At 38.7% G+C, this 14,732-nt stretch overlaps 2 protein-coding genes across 2 annotated transcripts in view; one reads left to right on the forward strand and one right to left on the reverse strand.

Annotated features, from left to right (window-relative positions):
* Positions 1–14,732, reverse strand: part of LOC125227643 (leucine-rich repeat and calponin homology domain-containing protein) — an 89,630-nt gene that overhangs the window by 55,425 nt on the left and 19,473 nt on the right. Inside the window, 1 exon segment of the mRNA XM_048132010.1 lies at positions 2,100–2,244. Within this exon segment, the coding sequence (XP_047987967.1) occupies positions 2,100–2,244 (145 nt within the window).
* On the forward strand, positions 13,443–14,591 carry LOC125227644 (cAMP-dependent protein kinase catalytic subunit 1-like). The gene has a single exon (XM_048132011.1). It carries the CDS (start codon positions 13,445–13,447, stop codon positions 14,564–14,566), a length of 1,122 nt encoding a protein of 373 aa, XP_047987968.1. The 5' UTR covers positions 13,443–13,444; the 3' UTR covers positions 14,567–14,591.

Consider the following 14,732-nt stretch of genomic DNA (forward strand, 5'->3'; position numbering starts at 1 on the left):
ACGCTGCTCATCAGCCCAAATGTAATAAGCCCAAACATAGTGGAGTTATTATGAGTAAAATAGCAGTTTTGTTGACCATATCCTGACTCCACCATGAAAACCACCTCATCCTGGGGGCCGGTTTTTGAATCTCACATATGGGATTTGTCACTAAAATACCGGTTGAAAACAGTGAATTGCTTAGTATTTTCAGTGACAATTTTCTGAATTCGAACGCGTGAGACTCAAAAATCGGTCCCCTGGTCCCGAAATATAATAATAATTCAAACTCTCATCAGATTTCAAGTAAAGTTTCTTGGATAAAATTGCATGTGTAAAAATCAGGCGGACCGTATGCCTGTTTGCCACCAACAGGATCAAGATTTGTTTAGTCGCAGTACCTATACAGCACTTCTCAGAACTATCTAGCTGCTTACGCTTACGAGAGCACGGTGCGCCGGGCTATCGAACGTAGGTCCACTGTCTATGAGCGCTGGGCGCAGACTGAACTGGGTGGCTAGCCGAATGGCACAATCGCTCACGAAACGCTCACGAAACGAAGCGCTAGTAGATATCTATCTCTATCGCGCTTGCGTATTGGCGCGACAGAGCCAGCGGCGTATCGCTTTCGTTTGGCGTCGGAGAAATGCCATTCGGCTACGGGGCCAGGCCCCGTAGCCGAATGGCATTTCTCCGACATATCTACAGATATCTACTAGCGCTTCGTTTCGTGAGCGTTTCGTGAGCGATTGTGCCATTCGGCTAGCCACCCTGAGCAGTGAGCGGGCCCGTGTCAGCAGTGTATTTTATTCGAATTTTATGTGCTTTAAAAAATATCTATCGACACAAAGGTATGTCTTATATGTATTTTTTTTTATATGGCAACAAGAAGTTCTGGTTTAGGATAATATTATTATTTAAGAGTTACAATAAATGCAGGAATCGCAGGAATTACAATGAACGCCCCTTAAAGAGTAGTCTAATTATATATTTTTTTGTATGGGTACCTTTCCTTGTTAGTATAAAAGCCGGAGTTATTAAAAATAAAATAAAAATAAGAATGAAGATTCTTACAGAAAGAAAAAAGTAAACAATCAAATAATAGAAAAAAAAAGAAACAAAAATAAAACTGCAAAAGCACGCCTCAGCCGAGGTTCGAACTCACATCGCTGGCGCGGCGTCCAGACGTCGAAACCGCTAGGCTACGAGCCCGTTGTAATAACTAGTTAATTTTGTGATCCTATTCACCAAAGTCAAGTGCTAGTACATATATCGTAAGGTCATCGCACTAGTGTTTCATATTTTTAGTTCACACTTAAATTTTAATATTTTACGCAGACAATCTCGTATCACCGTGCACATAATCAAAGGCTGTCAATACAAGTTACAAAAGTTGTCATTTCCTTACTTTTTAGACACATTACTCCTTTGGTCAACTTATGTTAATTTGAATATTTTGAATTTTTATTATAAGAAAATATAAAGAATGAAATGTGAGACTAGTAATCAATCGTTATTTCTCTAGTCCGACCTCTCTACGTATTGAATTTGCTTCTAAAAATCAAATAGCTTGATCGCGCGCCCATCGCCATCGCATCGCGTCGCATCGCCGTCGCGGGCCGTCGCTTACGCAAGACACTCCCATATGAACACAGCGGTTTGATCGCATCGCGTCGCATCGCGTCGCTTAACATTCGCATGTTCATCGCTAGTTCGTCGCGTCGCATCGCCGTCGCGTTCCGTCGCCCACCTAAGACAAGTCCATAGAGATAGAAGGTTTGATTTCGTCGCATCGCATCGCATCGCGTCGCCGTCGCGGGTTCGTCGCTCACGCAAGACGCGGCGTAAGTGTTTTATTACAAACGTAAACTATCCTCCCGTGCATGAAAGGAGTACTTATAACAAAAAAATAATATTATATGTAATTTCATAATAGAAGTAGTGTTTTGTAGGTAAACCTTCTGGGTAGGTAGTACTTATTTGGAGACTGTGTTTTCAAACGGACTTATCTCTCTATGAACTGCTTACCAAAATAACCCCATTTGAAAAGACACTCCTCAATTATTCAAAAGATTTACCTTCAATCGATAATATTACTATGCTATATTATAAATTCTCACCTGAGATCCAAGAATGTGAGAGACTGTAGACCGCCGACTGCATCAGGTAGATTCCTTAGTATATTTTGAGATAACAACAACTTTTCTAAAAAAATGTACGTCGTCACTTCTTCAGGCACTTCACAGAAGCGATTTTTCGATAAATCTGTAACAAAAAGAAATTCTCAATTAATTTTGGTAGACTTACAAGTCTCCTATATATGTATTCCCATCGCAATTTGCAAACAGCAGGAAGTTGAAAACTGATCGACATTTGAAAAAAACCGGCCAAGAGCGTGTCGGGCAAAACTACTGAACCTATCAAGTTCAAAATAATTTTCCTAGAAAGTATTTATAAAGTTCTACTTTTGTGATTTTTTTTATATTTTTTTAACATATGGTTCAAAAGTTAGAGGGGGGGGGGGCACTTTTTTTTCCTTTAGGAGCGATTATTTCCGAAAATATTAATATTATCAAAAAACGATCTTAGTAAACCCTTATTCATTTTTGACTACCTATCCAACAATATATCACACGTTGGGGTTGGAATGAAAAAAAATATCAGCCCTACCCCCTAAAACCCTAATAAAACATTTTTTTCCATTTTTTATTTTTGCACTTTGTTGGCGTGATTGATATACATATTGACACCAAATTTCAGCTTTCTAGTGCTAACGGTTACTGAGATTATCCGCGGACGGACGGACGGACGGACGGACAGACAGACATGGCGAAACTATAAGGGTTCCTAGTTGACTACGGAACCCTAAAAATAACCCCGAACCGTCTTTTTTTAACCAGTCGTTCGTTTATTTGTCTTTACTTATCCCTCTTGCACTTTTGGCCAAAAGAAAGGAAGAGGACACGACCGACACGCCCGATTCCAGACGAAATTTCGTTATTAGCGCTAGAACCCCAATTGGACAGTTCCTGGCATTGAGATCTTTGATAACGAAGTATGCAATATCGGAAATCGGTACAATAATGGTTTCCCTGAGACTTAAAATTTCGATTTGAATAACACACAAATCACACAATACGCTCAAAGATTAAGTTGGAAACCATAAGCGTAATCCTATTAGATTTATGGACTTACTTGTAAGGGGAAGCATCAAAAGAAATTGGGGTCGTGTTTGTGGCATAGCGACTAGGGTTTGCTCCCGGGAAATACCGGTACCGAAAGTACCGGGAATTCCCGGGATTTTTGGCCAAGCAAAGAACCGGGAAATCAACTTGAAAAATCCCGGTACTTTCGGTACTTTCGGGAAATACCTTTCAGTGGCATTTTTTGATACAAAATGTATTTATTTCTGTTTATATTATTTAAACAGTTAAAAAATAGGCATAGGTACAGTAACACGCGCTTAATCACTATTTAATAGCGGGTGGCAGTGGCAGCCTGGCAGCCATGGCTAGATTGCTACCGCGATACCCTAGGACCCTAGCTAGCCCCACTAGCCATATCAGTAGTCGAGTTATGTATTTTTGGTAAAGGTTTGTTATATTAATTTGTGTATTTATTTTTTCTCTCTCAATCTCATTTCTCATTTGACTAATTTCTCTGCATGTTATAAAACGGTTAAAACTAGAACTACTAAACGGATATTTATGAGTGTTTCACCTATGTATGAATAAAGTGATTCTTGAGAATCTTGAGGAATGTTTAAGGTATTGTTATTATAAATTGATTATTAAAACATGACTATATGTGCTAAAAGTCGGTAAAAATCACGCTGCTTAAGAGCTTCAATTGAAAACCCTGCCCGTACGTACCGATCGACTTATAACAAAATAATATATGGTGGAATTGTCGCTTTTATACATAAATATAGGCCTAAAAAAAGTCGGCAATGGCTTATGTCTAACTTTTAAAGATAACTGCTATAAACATGCTTAACTTTAAAAAAATGTTTACATATAATGTGGTATTACGGTATTCCACAGAAATATCCAGAAAATGACTAATTTTCTCGAGAACGTTCCCTCTGACTAGCAAAAAAATAGTGCACCATCTCAAATGTTTTGTTTCCTTTAGTTCACATTCTTTGCTTCAAATTACATGTTTGGGAAGTTTTGTGAGATTTTACTGCCGGTCTATAATCAATTATTATATTTCTTTAATAGTATTTGTCTTATTTCTTTTACTAAGCGATTAAACATCTCCCAGTAATGGCAGATCGCTTAATCGGAGCAATGTATTGTAACGGTAACCATTGATGCCTATGTTTGCCAGATAGTCGGGTTTAGGCGGAATTCTTCACGATTTTTTTGCTTGTTCTCCCGACTCCCGATTCATTATAATAAAAAAGGCAGATAAAATAATACGCCGAGCGAAGGCGGTGCGGTTCGGTTATAGTAATATAATAATACGAACATGTAAAATGCCAAAAAATATGTTGTTTTATTTGAAAAAGCGAAAAAAATTGACCAGTCCCGAAAGTACCGAAAATCCCGGGAAATCCCGGTTCCATATTGCTTCGGTACCGAAAATCCCGGTTCTTTTAAACAGTACCGGTACTGCAATCCCTAATAGCGACGTATAAGTTTACGAGTTTGCTTTAATGGTGGCCGTGAAATAGTTGACCAAACTGTATTGAACGCTTTACTTATTGCGCTTTATATAAGTTATTGATACTTTTGTAAGGGGTTGCCGATAAAGTTTTTATAGTTGACCGGTACTTACACAAGAACATTAGGGTAAGAGTAGGTATTTTATTTAACATGAATTTAAAATTAAGTGATTTTTAGCTAGAATTACTCGGATTTCATTCCAGCCAAAAATGACAGCAGGTATGAATGAATACAGTATTCGACGAGGCAAAAGCTACACTTGCTTGCTTTGGTATACTGCCAGTGACCAGAAGCTTATTCAGACTATGTGGTCCTGTTCTTCTCTGATGATCGAAGAAACAAAGTACTAATTCATGTCTAGGCTATGCTGGGTATGAAATCATAATCTCCTTGCCAGATAAATGATCACGCAATACAATAACATAAACCAGTGATAGGTTCGTTGACATCGCTGAGATTGTGGTAAGATCGTCTTACAGATCCCAACCGCAATAATGTCTGTTTACGAGAAGACTTGTTAGGGATTGTATAATTTACGCATTATTGGCATAATGCTGGCAACACAATCCTGTGATACTATTAGCGCATATCGGTTATTACTTTGTGTCTGTCATTTAATGGAGATATTTACAATTCTACTCTTTCAATTTACATCAGACAAATGTTTGGTAAACAAATTTTACAAAATCTTATACTATTAAACGAGCAATTCTTGTATATTTATTTATTTATTTATTTATCTATTTATTTATTTATACCGACGATCTCGGAAACCGCTCTAACGATTTCGCTGAAATTTGTTATGTGGGGGTTTTCGTGGGTGAAAAATCGATCTAACATATCCTTAGGTCCCGGAAAACGCGAATTTTCGAGTTTTCACGCGTTTTTCTTCGCGCGCCATCTCGTGTGGAGTAGTTGTATTGTTGAGACAGAAGTCTTTCGGTCGATGTAAGTATTATTTACTTCAAAGACTAGATGGCGACACAGGTCAAGGCTAACACGAATAGAAAAATACACTCTGAGCTTTTGTGACGAAACGCGCGCCATCTCGTGTGGAGTAGTTGTGTTGTTAAGACTGAGAGTTCTTTCGATTGATCGATGTAGGTACTATTTATTTTCGAACTAGATGGCGACACAGGTCAAGGATACGAAACAGAACCGAGCGAAGCTCGGTCGCCCAGATATTGATTACTTAAGGTGACAGTTGTATTACGTATGTTATTAACATAACTTACATAACCTTCTCTATTCTACTTATTTTAGACTGTACGTTTTTATAATGGGTAAAAATTATATCGACTCCTTATCATAAACTAATATTAATTGTTAGGTACAACTCTGTCACTTTTTTCATATTAGCAACGCTAGTTTAGCGCTGATTAAGCTTTATCAAAATGAAATAACAATTCAAAACAATGCTAAACAGAAATAAATGACAGGAAACAAGAAAAAACGCTACCGCAAGTCGCAAAAGGAAATACCACAACAGTTGCGTAGAATGATTCAACTGACTCGCAGTCAATGTCAGCTCTATGGAATGCTGGTCCTAGAGATTTTCTTATATAAGTAAAGAAACTAGTTAGGATTCAATTAAAATCAGTTAAGCGCTAATTGAACTCACACCGCTTACACGGTGTGGATTCTAGGCTAAACGAGACATGTGCCGTACCATTGCAATAGTTAAAGAAAAACACAAGCCGTTCATAGTTATTAAACGGTAAGTACGTACTGTACAGCTTTTCTGATCATGGCAAATGTGCAACGTGAAACCTACATTAGCCTTAACCTAGTTAGCTTGTGTTATAGGTTCCTTTATGGCCTAGTAGGTCTAATTATGACCTAATTCGATAACTCTGATAAAAAATCTAATTATGTAATTAAGAGAATTTAGTTTTAACCGCTTTTACTTTATTGAAAACATATTTCCGATTACAATTACGAATTTTCATTTGCATAAACACCACCTAAATGTAACTGAAACCGTAATTTAATTACGCTAATGCTTGTTTGTGGCTATACCATTAATAATCCCCAAGAGACACGACCACATTTGTAAAAACTAGTGGGTCAGGAAATAGGCTAGTTTCCTACTAGTCAAGCTATCAGCTTCTTGTTAAGAACTGTCAAAACGATTTGCTAACATGGAATTACTATGAAATACTGAGGAGTGACGTCACGGTCAATTCATTTACTTTATATCTTTCTCTTTTACTTATTAAATAAAAATTATGTTTAAACATAACTACTGTTCATATATTTCTTCTAATTTCGTGCTTTATTTCGTTCACTGCATAAAATATTTTATTTTAAGTATAGGAAACTAGCCTATTCTATGATAAATGCACACTTTCATTTCTGGAGTAATCACACTAGTTACTGTTTTAGAGAAAAAAAGACACATTTTGCTTCATATGTGATAATTCCAGTAACTTACCAAACGCAAGGCAACTAGAAGAAAGCCGTCCAACATCATGTATGTTTTTTTTTTTCAATTAGACGCAAATTAGGCACTCGGTGCGGAAAACCGAATAAACTACACATAACTACGACCATGAGGTCACAATATACTGGATTCCCAAAGAACTTGCTCAGGCCCTAGAGAATTCAAAGGTTGAATAAAGGAGTCCTTTTCCAGCACAAGACAAAGGCAGCCTCCTAAGCATTAATGACGAGACGCCTTTGAACAATGAACGGAGGTCCAACTACTTCAGACTTGATGAAACTTTCGAGTGTGTGTGTTGCTGAAGAAACGAGACATTGTCTGAACAAGGTTTTGTCTGTGACAGCTTAATGAAACCTTATGGTTTACAGTGAACCTTCTAGGGGCTCGTTTAATATCTTAGGGCCAGTTGCATCAACCACATTTGACAGACATCATCGTCACGCAGCAGACGTCTATGAAACTTCCCATACAATAAAATTTAACGAACCCTTTAACGGAGACAGACGGTTTGGTGCAACCGGCCCTTAATTGTAGTGGATAACCGCAGATTAGTTTACCGAAGCCGTTGAGAATTAATGGATCGGAGTAAACAGATACAGTATTCATGCGGTGATCGGGAACGTCGACCCTGAAAAAGCTGGTATAATTATGGCTTGAAACTGTAGATATTTTAAAAGCGCTTTAGAGGGATGTGTTTTTATGCTATCATAAGACATTATTTTATGAAAAAGCGAACTTATAATGCGTACGTTGTGATTACATTACATACTAATAATTAATAATAAAGGTATGTACATAATTATATGTATTATTTATGCACACGTGCACAAGGCAATGTGGCAAGACATAATTATTTTATTATTCACAGAGTTAAACATTACACTGACCACGACTTTATTCAAGTAAAAGTACCTATCTGATAACAAGGATAACATGAGATCATTCGGATGATTGACATCTTTGTTTCTTAAGGTGATCTGACGATAGAACTCATCCCACTGGACTCGCTTTAAAGAATCTTGGATTACTTTGCCTACAGAGACGAAAGCTTTTTACATTTCAATTCGAAGAATTATATACAGAGTAGCGAGCAAACGCTAGTATTGGACGTTATCGGCTGCCCCATTTAATACGGTTTACACAGGGCCTGTGAAATGGAAAACAAATTCGATACTAATGAAGCAGTAGGCCATGTTGATGTGTGGCCGGTGTTTACGTTCGCTCCAGTTAAAATTAACAGCTCGGCGGGCGTGTTACATCATCGGGAAATGCAGCTTTAACGCCCTTCAAATCCTTTGCATGTTAGTTTAAGGGGCTTGTTACCACAGAAGGTCGTCAGAAATTTCTCCTTATTGCAAATGAAGCATAAGGATATGGATATATAATATATATGATCTGTTCATAAATAATTGAATCTTAATCTGACACGATATTCATTGAAGCATATTATACATCTCTCCGATATGTAAGCAAGACAATTTAGACCAACTTAAAGAGAAGACCAACGTAGTGACTAGTGACGTATCAGGACCTCAAAAAAGCGGCAGAGAAAAGAACGGAATGGCGCTTACTCCACAGACAAGAGCCTGGCTCTTAAATAATATGATGATGATGATTTTTTCCTGAAAATAATACCAAGATTTCTTCTAACGTTGTCAGCAGTTGGTGTAATAGACGCAAGTGATATGGTGCCCTTGTTTACTATCAGATTTAGTCCAATAGACTGGCTGACCTATATAACTCATTCACTTCATAAGCTGTCATTGCCTTAGCTAATACTAGAGATGATCAAAAAATAAGGACTATTTCATACCAAATTAACTAAGAAATACATGAACTGTTAATAATTTGACAAAATACAATTCACAAGCACGAGGAAGGACATCATTAGAGAATCATGTCGATCTCTCTGCAAATCAAGAGACGGCCAGTAATTAAAAAAGATTAGTATTTGATGCCATGTGCAAGGTTTTGACACGCTTGAACAGTCGTTCTTTAACTATTTGTCTCTTCTGTTGCTATACAACATAGGCCTAGAGGTTACTCAGCCGAGTCTGGGCATGAGTCACGCATCTCGCAAGTTGTATTTACGATATCCGACGGAAATACTCCGGCATAATTATATATGGCAAGGTTTTAAGTATTAAATCACTGTGCCATTCTCGAGATACAAGACTAATTGGTAAGATTGCTTCTGATTGCTGCTCTGAACTTTCATACTTAAAACTGGTACAGGTTGTGAGTTGTGAGACCTGTTTGGTGTGGCGTATTAGCATTTGGCAAAAATACCGCAAACCAAATCAAATGTGGTTCACAACTAACTTCACACTTTTTGTCATCTTATCTATGTAGTGTTTCTGACTGATTGTATCAGATTAATTCGGTTGAAATGGAACATGTGGTTAAACATATTATTTTAAATTGTCAAGGTCGCGCTAACCTAAGTGACAAACAACCCGTATTTACATGCGCCCAAAATTTATCAAGCTATCTGAGTTGTAATTAAAAAAGATATCCCCGATGTGATGCATCACCACAGGATATGAAATAGTTATCCCCGTTTACGTCACCCGTTTTAAAAAACAATATTGATCTAAACCCTAAGCTACTTTTACCTGATGCAAAGGTGAGATATTAATACTTGATGAAGGGATGGGTAAAAGGGCATTAGCGTTGACGTAATACCCTTACTTTTGATTGACGCTGCGTAAAGGGCGAAGGTCGTTTTAGAATAGATCATTGTCAGTTTGTAATTATCTAGCGACCTGGACACGGCAGTTATGTCTTTGTAAAATATCAGATTTTATTTTGAAGACGGTTTAGAAGGAAAGGAGGAGCAAAATGATAAGACCCAGCAGCGACTAATCCTATCATTGATAAAAACTTTTCAAGATACTCAACTTCAGTGTCAAACATACATAAAACACACCATCCCGATAACACAGCTGCGTGCTAACACTTCACAGCTAAGTGATTTATCAGATACCATTTGATCCACCCATCAATTTTCCAACGACACAGGAACTTTGGCCTTAATAAATGTATATGAGCTCCGAGCACTCAATGAGATTAAAGAAACCTTTAGCGACGTAACGGTTTAAAGGTCGCAGGGCACTTTCGAGCTCATTTGGTAAATTATTCAGGCCATCTCTCGCGAAATCCATGAGAAATTCAAGAACTTGGCACTTTAAATGTCTGTTCTCATTCTTAAAATTTTCATCATGTCAGACAGACAGGGGAAACGTAAATAGACTGGGAAATAAACAGTACGTTACTTTCTACGCTCCTATTGACGTCATGTTCTTTTAAATTAAAAACATGTGCTGATATGCACGTAACGTACTGTCATCGGACGTTCCAAAGTTGCCCGTCTAGTTTTTGTGTTGACCAAACGTCCTCGAAAAGTAACCGACGTCGGTATGGCAACTCTAACGAGCCTATTTTTTAAAAGCAAACTAAATATCTTACTATTTACACACGTACCGGAAAGGTAAAAATAAACACGCTTTAAAAGTTCGTGAGTGACATTTAAAGATCGGCGCTGCAGTATATCTATTTAAGGACATTAATTATCTTAGTTAGTCTAGCTCTGAGGACTAATTGTAAGATGAAGTTGGTGTTACATTATGCTATTAAACTTTGAGGTGTTTAGTCTTCACTGCACAAACTTCCCACGAGCGTCTGAAATTTTGAACAACGCAGACACAGCTCGTGCCAACTGAATAGTTCATATCAGTAAACAACGTAATTTTGACAGCTGGCGACATATTCTTGTTGCTTGCCGAGTGCATGCTAGTCGAATCAGCAAAACAGTGACTTGGCCAAAAATGATACGTGGTCTTAGAGCGCACAAACACTGGTTCGCAAAAAATGGTTAGACTTTCTTGTGCTTGTTAACACTCTGGTTATAATCTCAGATGGGGTATCTCGATCTTAAGAACAGCAATGCGCCAATGTTTGGTGACGTGCCAAGCTGCAGATACGCAGCAAGACTGCGGGCCTCCACAGCCTTGACCGGCGCGACCGTACATTTGAGCAATGATTGCGGTCGGGCTCGGCTGACCAATCCATTAATAATATCTTTTCAATTTTCGACGGACAATCGCACACACGCTAGGCTGGCGCCGAGATCTACTGTAGAGGATTTGTATACGAACCTACTTTAGTAGAGGCTTAATACGATATGCGCGTTCAGTTTCTTGGATACATCAGTCTGACCAAAAAGACTAGGTATAAATTAAAAAGTGGCAACATCCCGTTTTCTCACACATATTGATTTGAATGGCATCACACTACAATGTTGCCACTTTTTAAACGAATTTTGAGGTAACATATATCGAACACGAGTAATCAAGATTCAAGAGCAAGCCAACTTACATCGGTAAACACAGAAAACCCACGACGGCCACTAGGGCCACTACACAGCTTTCATTTCGTATTCTATGAATGTAATGTACCTATTTACATCTAAAGTCGAGGCGAATCTAAAAGTCGAGTATCATCATACCGCAAGCGAATCACAGTATAATAAAAGTACTATCGTACAGTATGGCCTTGAAAGTACCCCCTCTCATCAGTTACCGCCTGCAAGCGAACAGTCGGCCTGTATTTAAGCGTTACCTACAAGCTTAGAATGTTCAGTCATCAGTGTCCGAGATGTGGTATGTTACAACATGTTCAGTCATCGTATTGCAATTACCACGTAGTCATATCGAAATCAAATTACCATCGAAGCACGACTGGTCCGTTGACAGGCCATGGACCCCATAATCGCTCGCTATACGAGAATGCGTACTTATAAGGCAAGACATTAATCACTATTGGCACTGGCATATGCGCGACTTGATCGGCTATTATCTATCGAGCCCGATCGTATGCCCCCGTTCAAGTTATGATTACAACAGCGTATTGATATTGATTACCAGAACACAATACGTGTATTCGTGTTTACGTAGAGCTACTTAAATTCTTCGAAGAACATATGGTAAGTACTACAAACGTGCGGCTCACATACAATCATCAACATACAGTCAATTTAGTGATAATGCGTCATCCTAATAAAAAATGGTCTGAGGCGATTGGTGCGCTGTATGTGACCGAGTAAGAATAACGGTATAATAACGAACGCTGTGCGTGCCATTTATTTTGCTCGACCTACTATAGTTCTTGGGTAAGTATTATAAACTTAATGTGTTCAACTCAATCTAACTTGAATACGAGTAAAAAGTAAAAAGATAAATGTTTAAGTTGGAGAAGAAGAGAGTGCGGAGTGTGCGTATAGACATATTAAATCGAGAAATCCATTCATAAGCACATAACATATGGCGGGATTTATTAGCTACTTTATAAAAAAATCATAGACATTTGACGCCAGCTCACGTAAATCAAAGGTGTTTAGATGAAAAACGTGAGTATCATCGACAAATAGCAAATATTTTTGGCATTTGCCTATCAAATACTGGCATAGACAGAGAGGACGGAGTCGTTACGACCGGCTTATGCAAACGAGTCAGCCTAAACCAACACACTTATCGCCGTCAAATGGCGCGGGTCAACCGTTTCGTATCATAACTCAATCGAATTAGGGACGAGTGCGAGCTCTTCCTAATTGTTTTCTATTGTTGCTCGTTAATATATGTCGTTCAGTTTTGTTGACGTGAAATATGATAATTGAAGTCAATCAAGTCATTCATTATCTCACGCTTGTCGGAAACATTAACCCATTTTGAGTCAGCGCATCGTATGTTCTTTTTTTTCGAAGATCATTAGATCACTGTCCCCATCAACCTTCTAAACAGACATATCACATCTCGTCTCAGAATTCAGTTTTATCCTCACTCACTGAATCATATTTTCTGGTCTATTTCCCCTTACAGTTAACACCCATACCTTTTACAATTTAGATTCGACAGGCGCTATTGATTACAAGGGGCAGAAAGTTTCGTGGAACATGAGTTTCACGTGCACTGATCAATATGCCAGTCGGGACGGCCGCTGCCGCATGGCGTGTCACCCCAGACACAGCTGATTCCACCCCTGCCCCCTCAGTTCGTTCACCCCTCACCCCTCGCCCCTATGCACCCTCGTACTTTCCATCTCTACAATAAGAGAAATATTTACGTAGCTTTCCCCTTCGTCACTTGTTTAAGGAAATCCCAATTTTACCTCCATAAACAATTTGTTTCGTATTTATGCTCACACGAAAACAAGATTAGCTTGCCAGTACTGAGGGATTTAGGAGATATACGAGCAAAGTAAAGACGTTTTAGGTACAGTTGGAATCTCGATGGCCACAAGCCAAATGTCGTAGTATTACGTCAATTGTATCAACGAAATATAAATATAGGTAATCATGTATTCTCGGAAAAGTGCAGCTTCTTCAGTGGCATACAAACCGGTGTCGCAAATAACCGGCAGTACATCGGAAGTGCAGAGTGGATACACAGAGCAACAGCAGAAACTTTATACGCAATACATGACCCAGTTAAGAGTAGAGTTTGAGGAACGATGGTGCAAAAAACCCACATTCAACATGTGCTTTGAAGACCTAGAACAAATAAAAACGCTGGGCACGGGTGCTTTTGGTAGAGTAGTGCTATTAAAGCACTCTAAAAGTTACAGGTTTTATGCGATGAAAGTCCTTGACAAAGAGAAAATAGTCAAAATGAAACAAGTGGAACATTCTTTGAACGAAAAACGGATACTGGAGGCTATACGCTTCCCGTTCACTGTATCGATGGAATTCAGCCACAAGGATAACAGTTATATTTATTTCGTTATGCCTTTTGTGCCTGGAGGAGAAATGTTTATGCATCTGAGACAGATGCACAAGTTTGAGGAGCCTTTAGCGAAGTTTTATGCCAGCCAAGTGATCTTAGCACTGGAGTATCTGCACTTCTGCAATCTTATCTACCGCGATTTGAAGCCTGAAAACATAATGATAGACAGAACAGGCTACTTAAAAATAACAGACTTTGGATTCTGTAAGCAAGTGCATGGCAGAACCTGGACTCTGTGCGGTACACCTGAATATTTAGCACCTGAATTGATCTTGAGTAAAGGCTACGGCGCGTCGGTAGACTGGTGGTCTTTCGGCGTTTTGTTATTCGAAATGAATTCAGGATATCCTCCATTTTATGCGAGCGACCCGATGAAGACATACGAAAAGATTGTCTCCGGAAAATACAGATGCCCATCGAGTTTTAATTCTAGTCTAAGAGATTTGATCCGAAATACGTTGCAGGTTGATATAACAAAAAGATTCGGAATGATGAGGAATGGTGTGCTGGATTTCAAAAATCACGCTTGGTTTAAGGGAATAGAATGGGACTCCATTTTGAATTGTCGAACACCGCCTCCGTTTATACCAAAGTATAAGACTCCGGGAGATACGAGCAATTTTGATCGTTACGAAGAAGAGCCGATAATTCCTGCTAGGACGTGCCGCTATGAGTCGCAGTTTATTGATTTTTAGTGTAACAGTAAATAAATTCACACTGATTCGTTTATTTTAATCAAGTTTAAAAATGTTACCTACATCCACGATATTTTCTTGGGCGCTTAGTCGTTTATTTGGACACGATTTGAAATTCTAATATAGCACGTGCGTGGGGCTCCCCTCTCATTGCGCCCGCGCAGGG

The sequence above is a fragment of the Leguminivora glycinivorella genome, chromosome 6, assembly GCF_023078275.1.
Source record: "Leguminivora glycinivorella isolate SPB_JAAS2020 chromosome 6, LegGlyc_1.1, whole genome shotgun sequence".
Lineage (NCBI taxonomy): Eukaryota > Metazoa > Arthropoda > Insecta > Lepidoptera > Tortricidae > Leguminivora > Leguminivora glycinivorella.

What these genes read in the sequence shown, in the direction of transcription:
- LOC125227644 (XM_048132011.1), top strand. Translation starts at nt 13,445, where the DNA reads ATGTATTCTCGGAAAAGTGCAGCTTCTTCAGTGGCATACAAACCGGTG.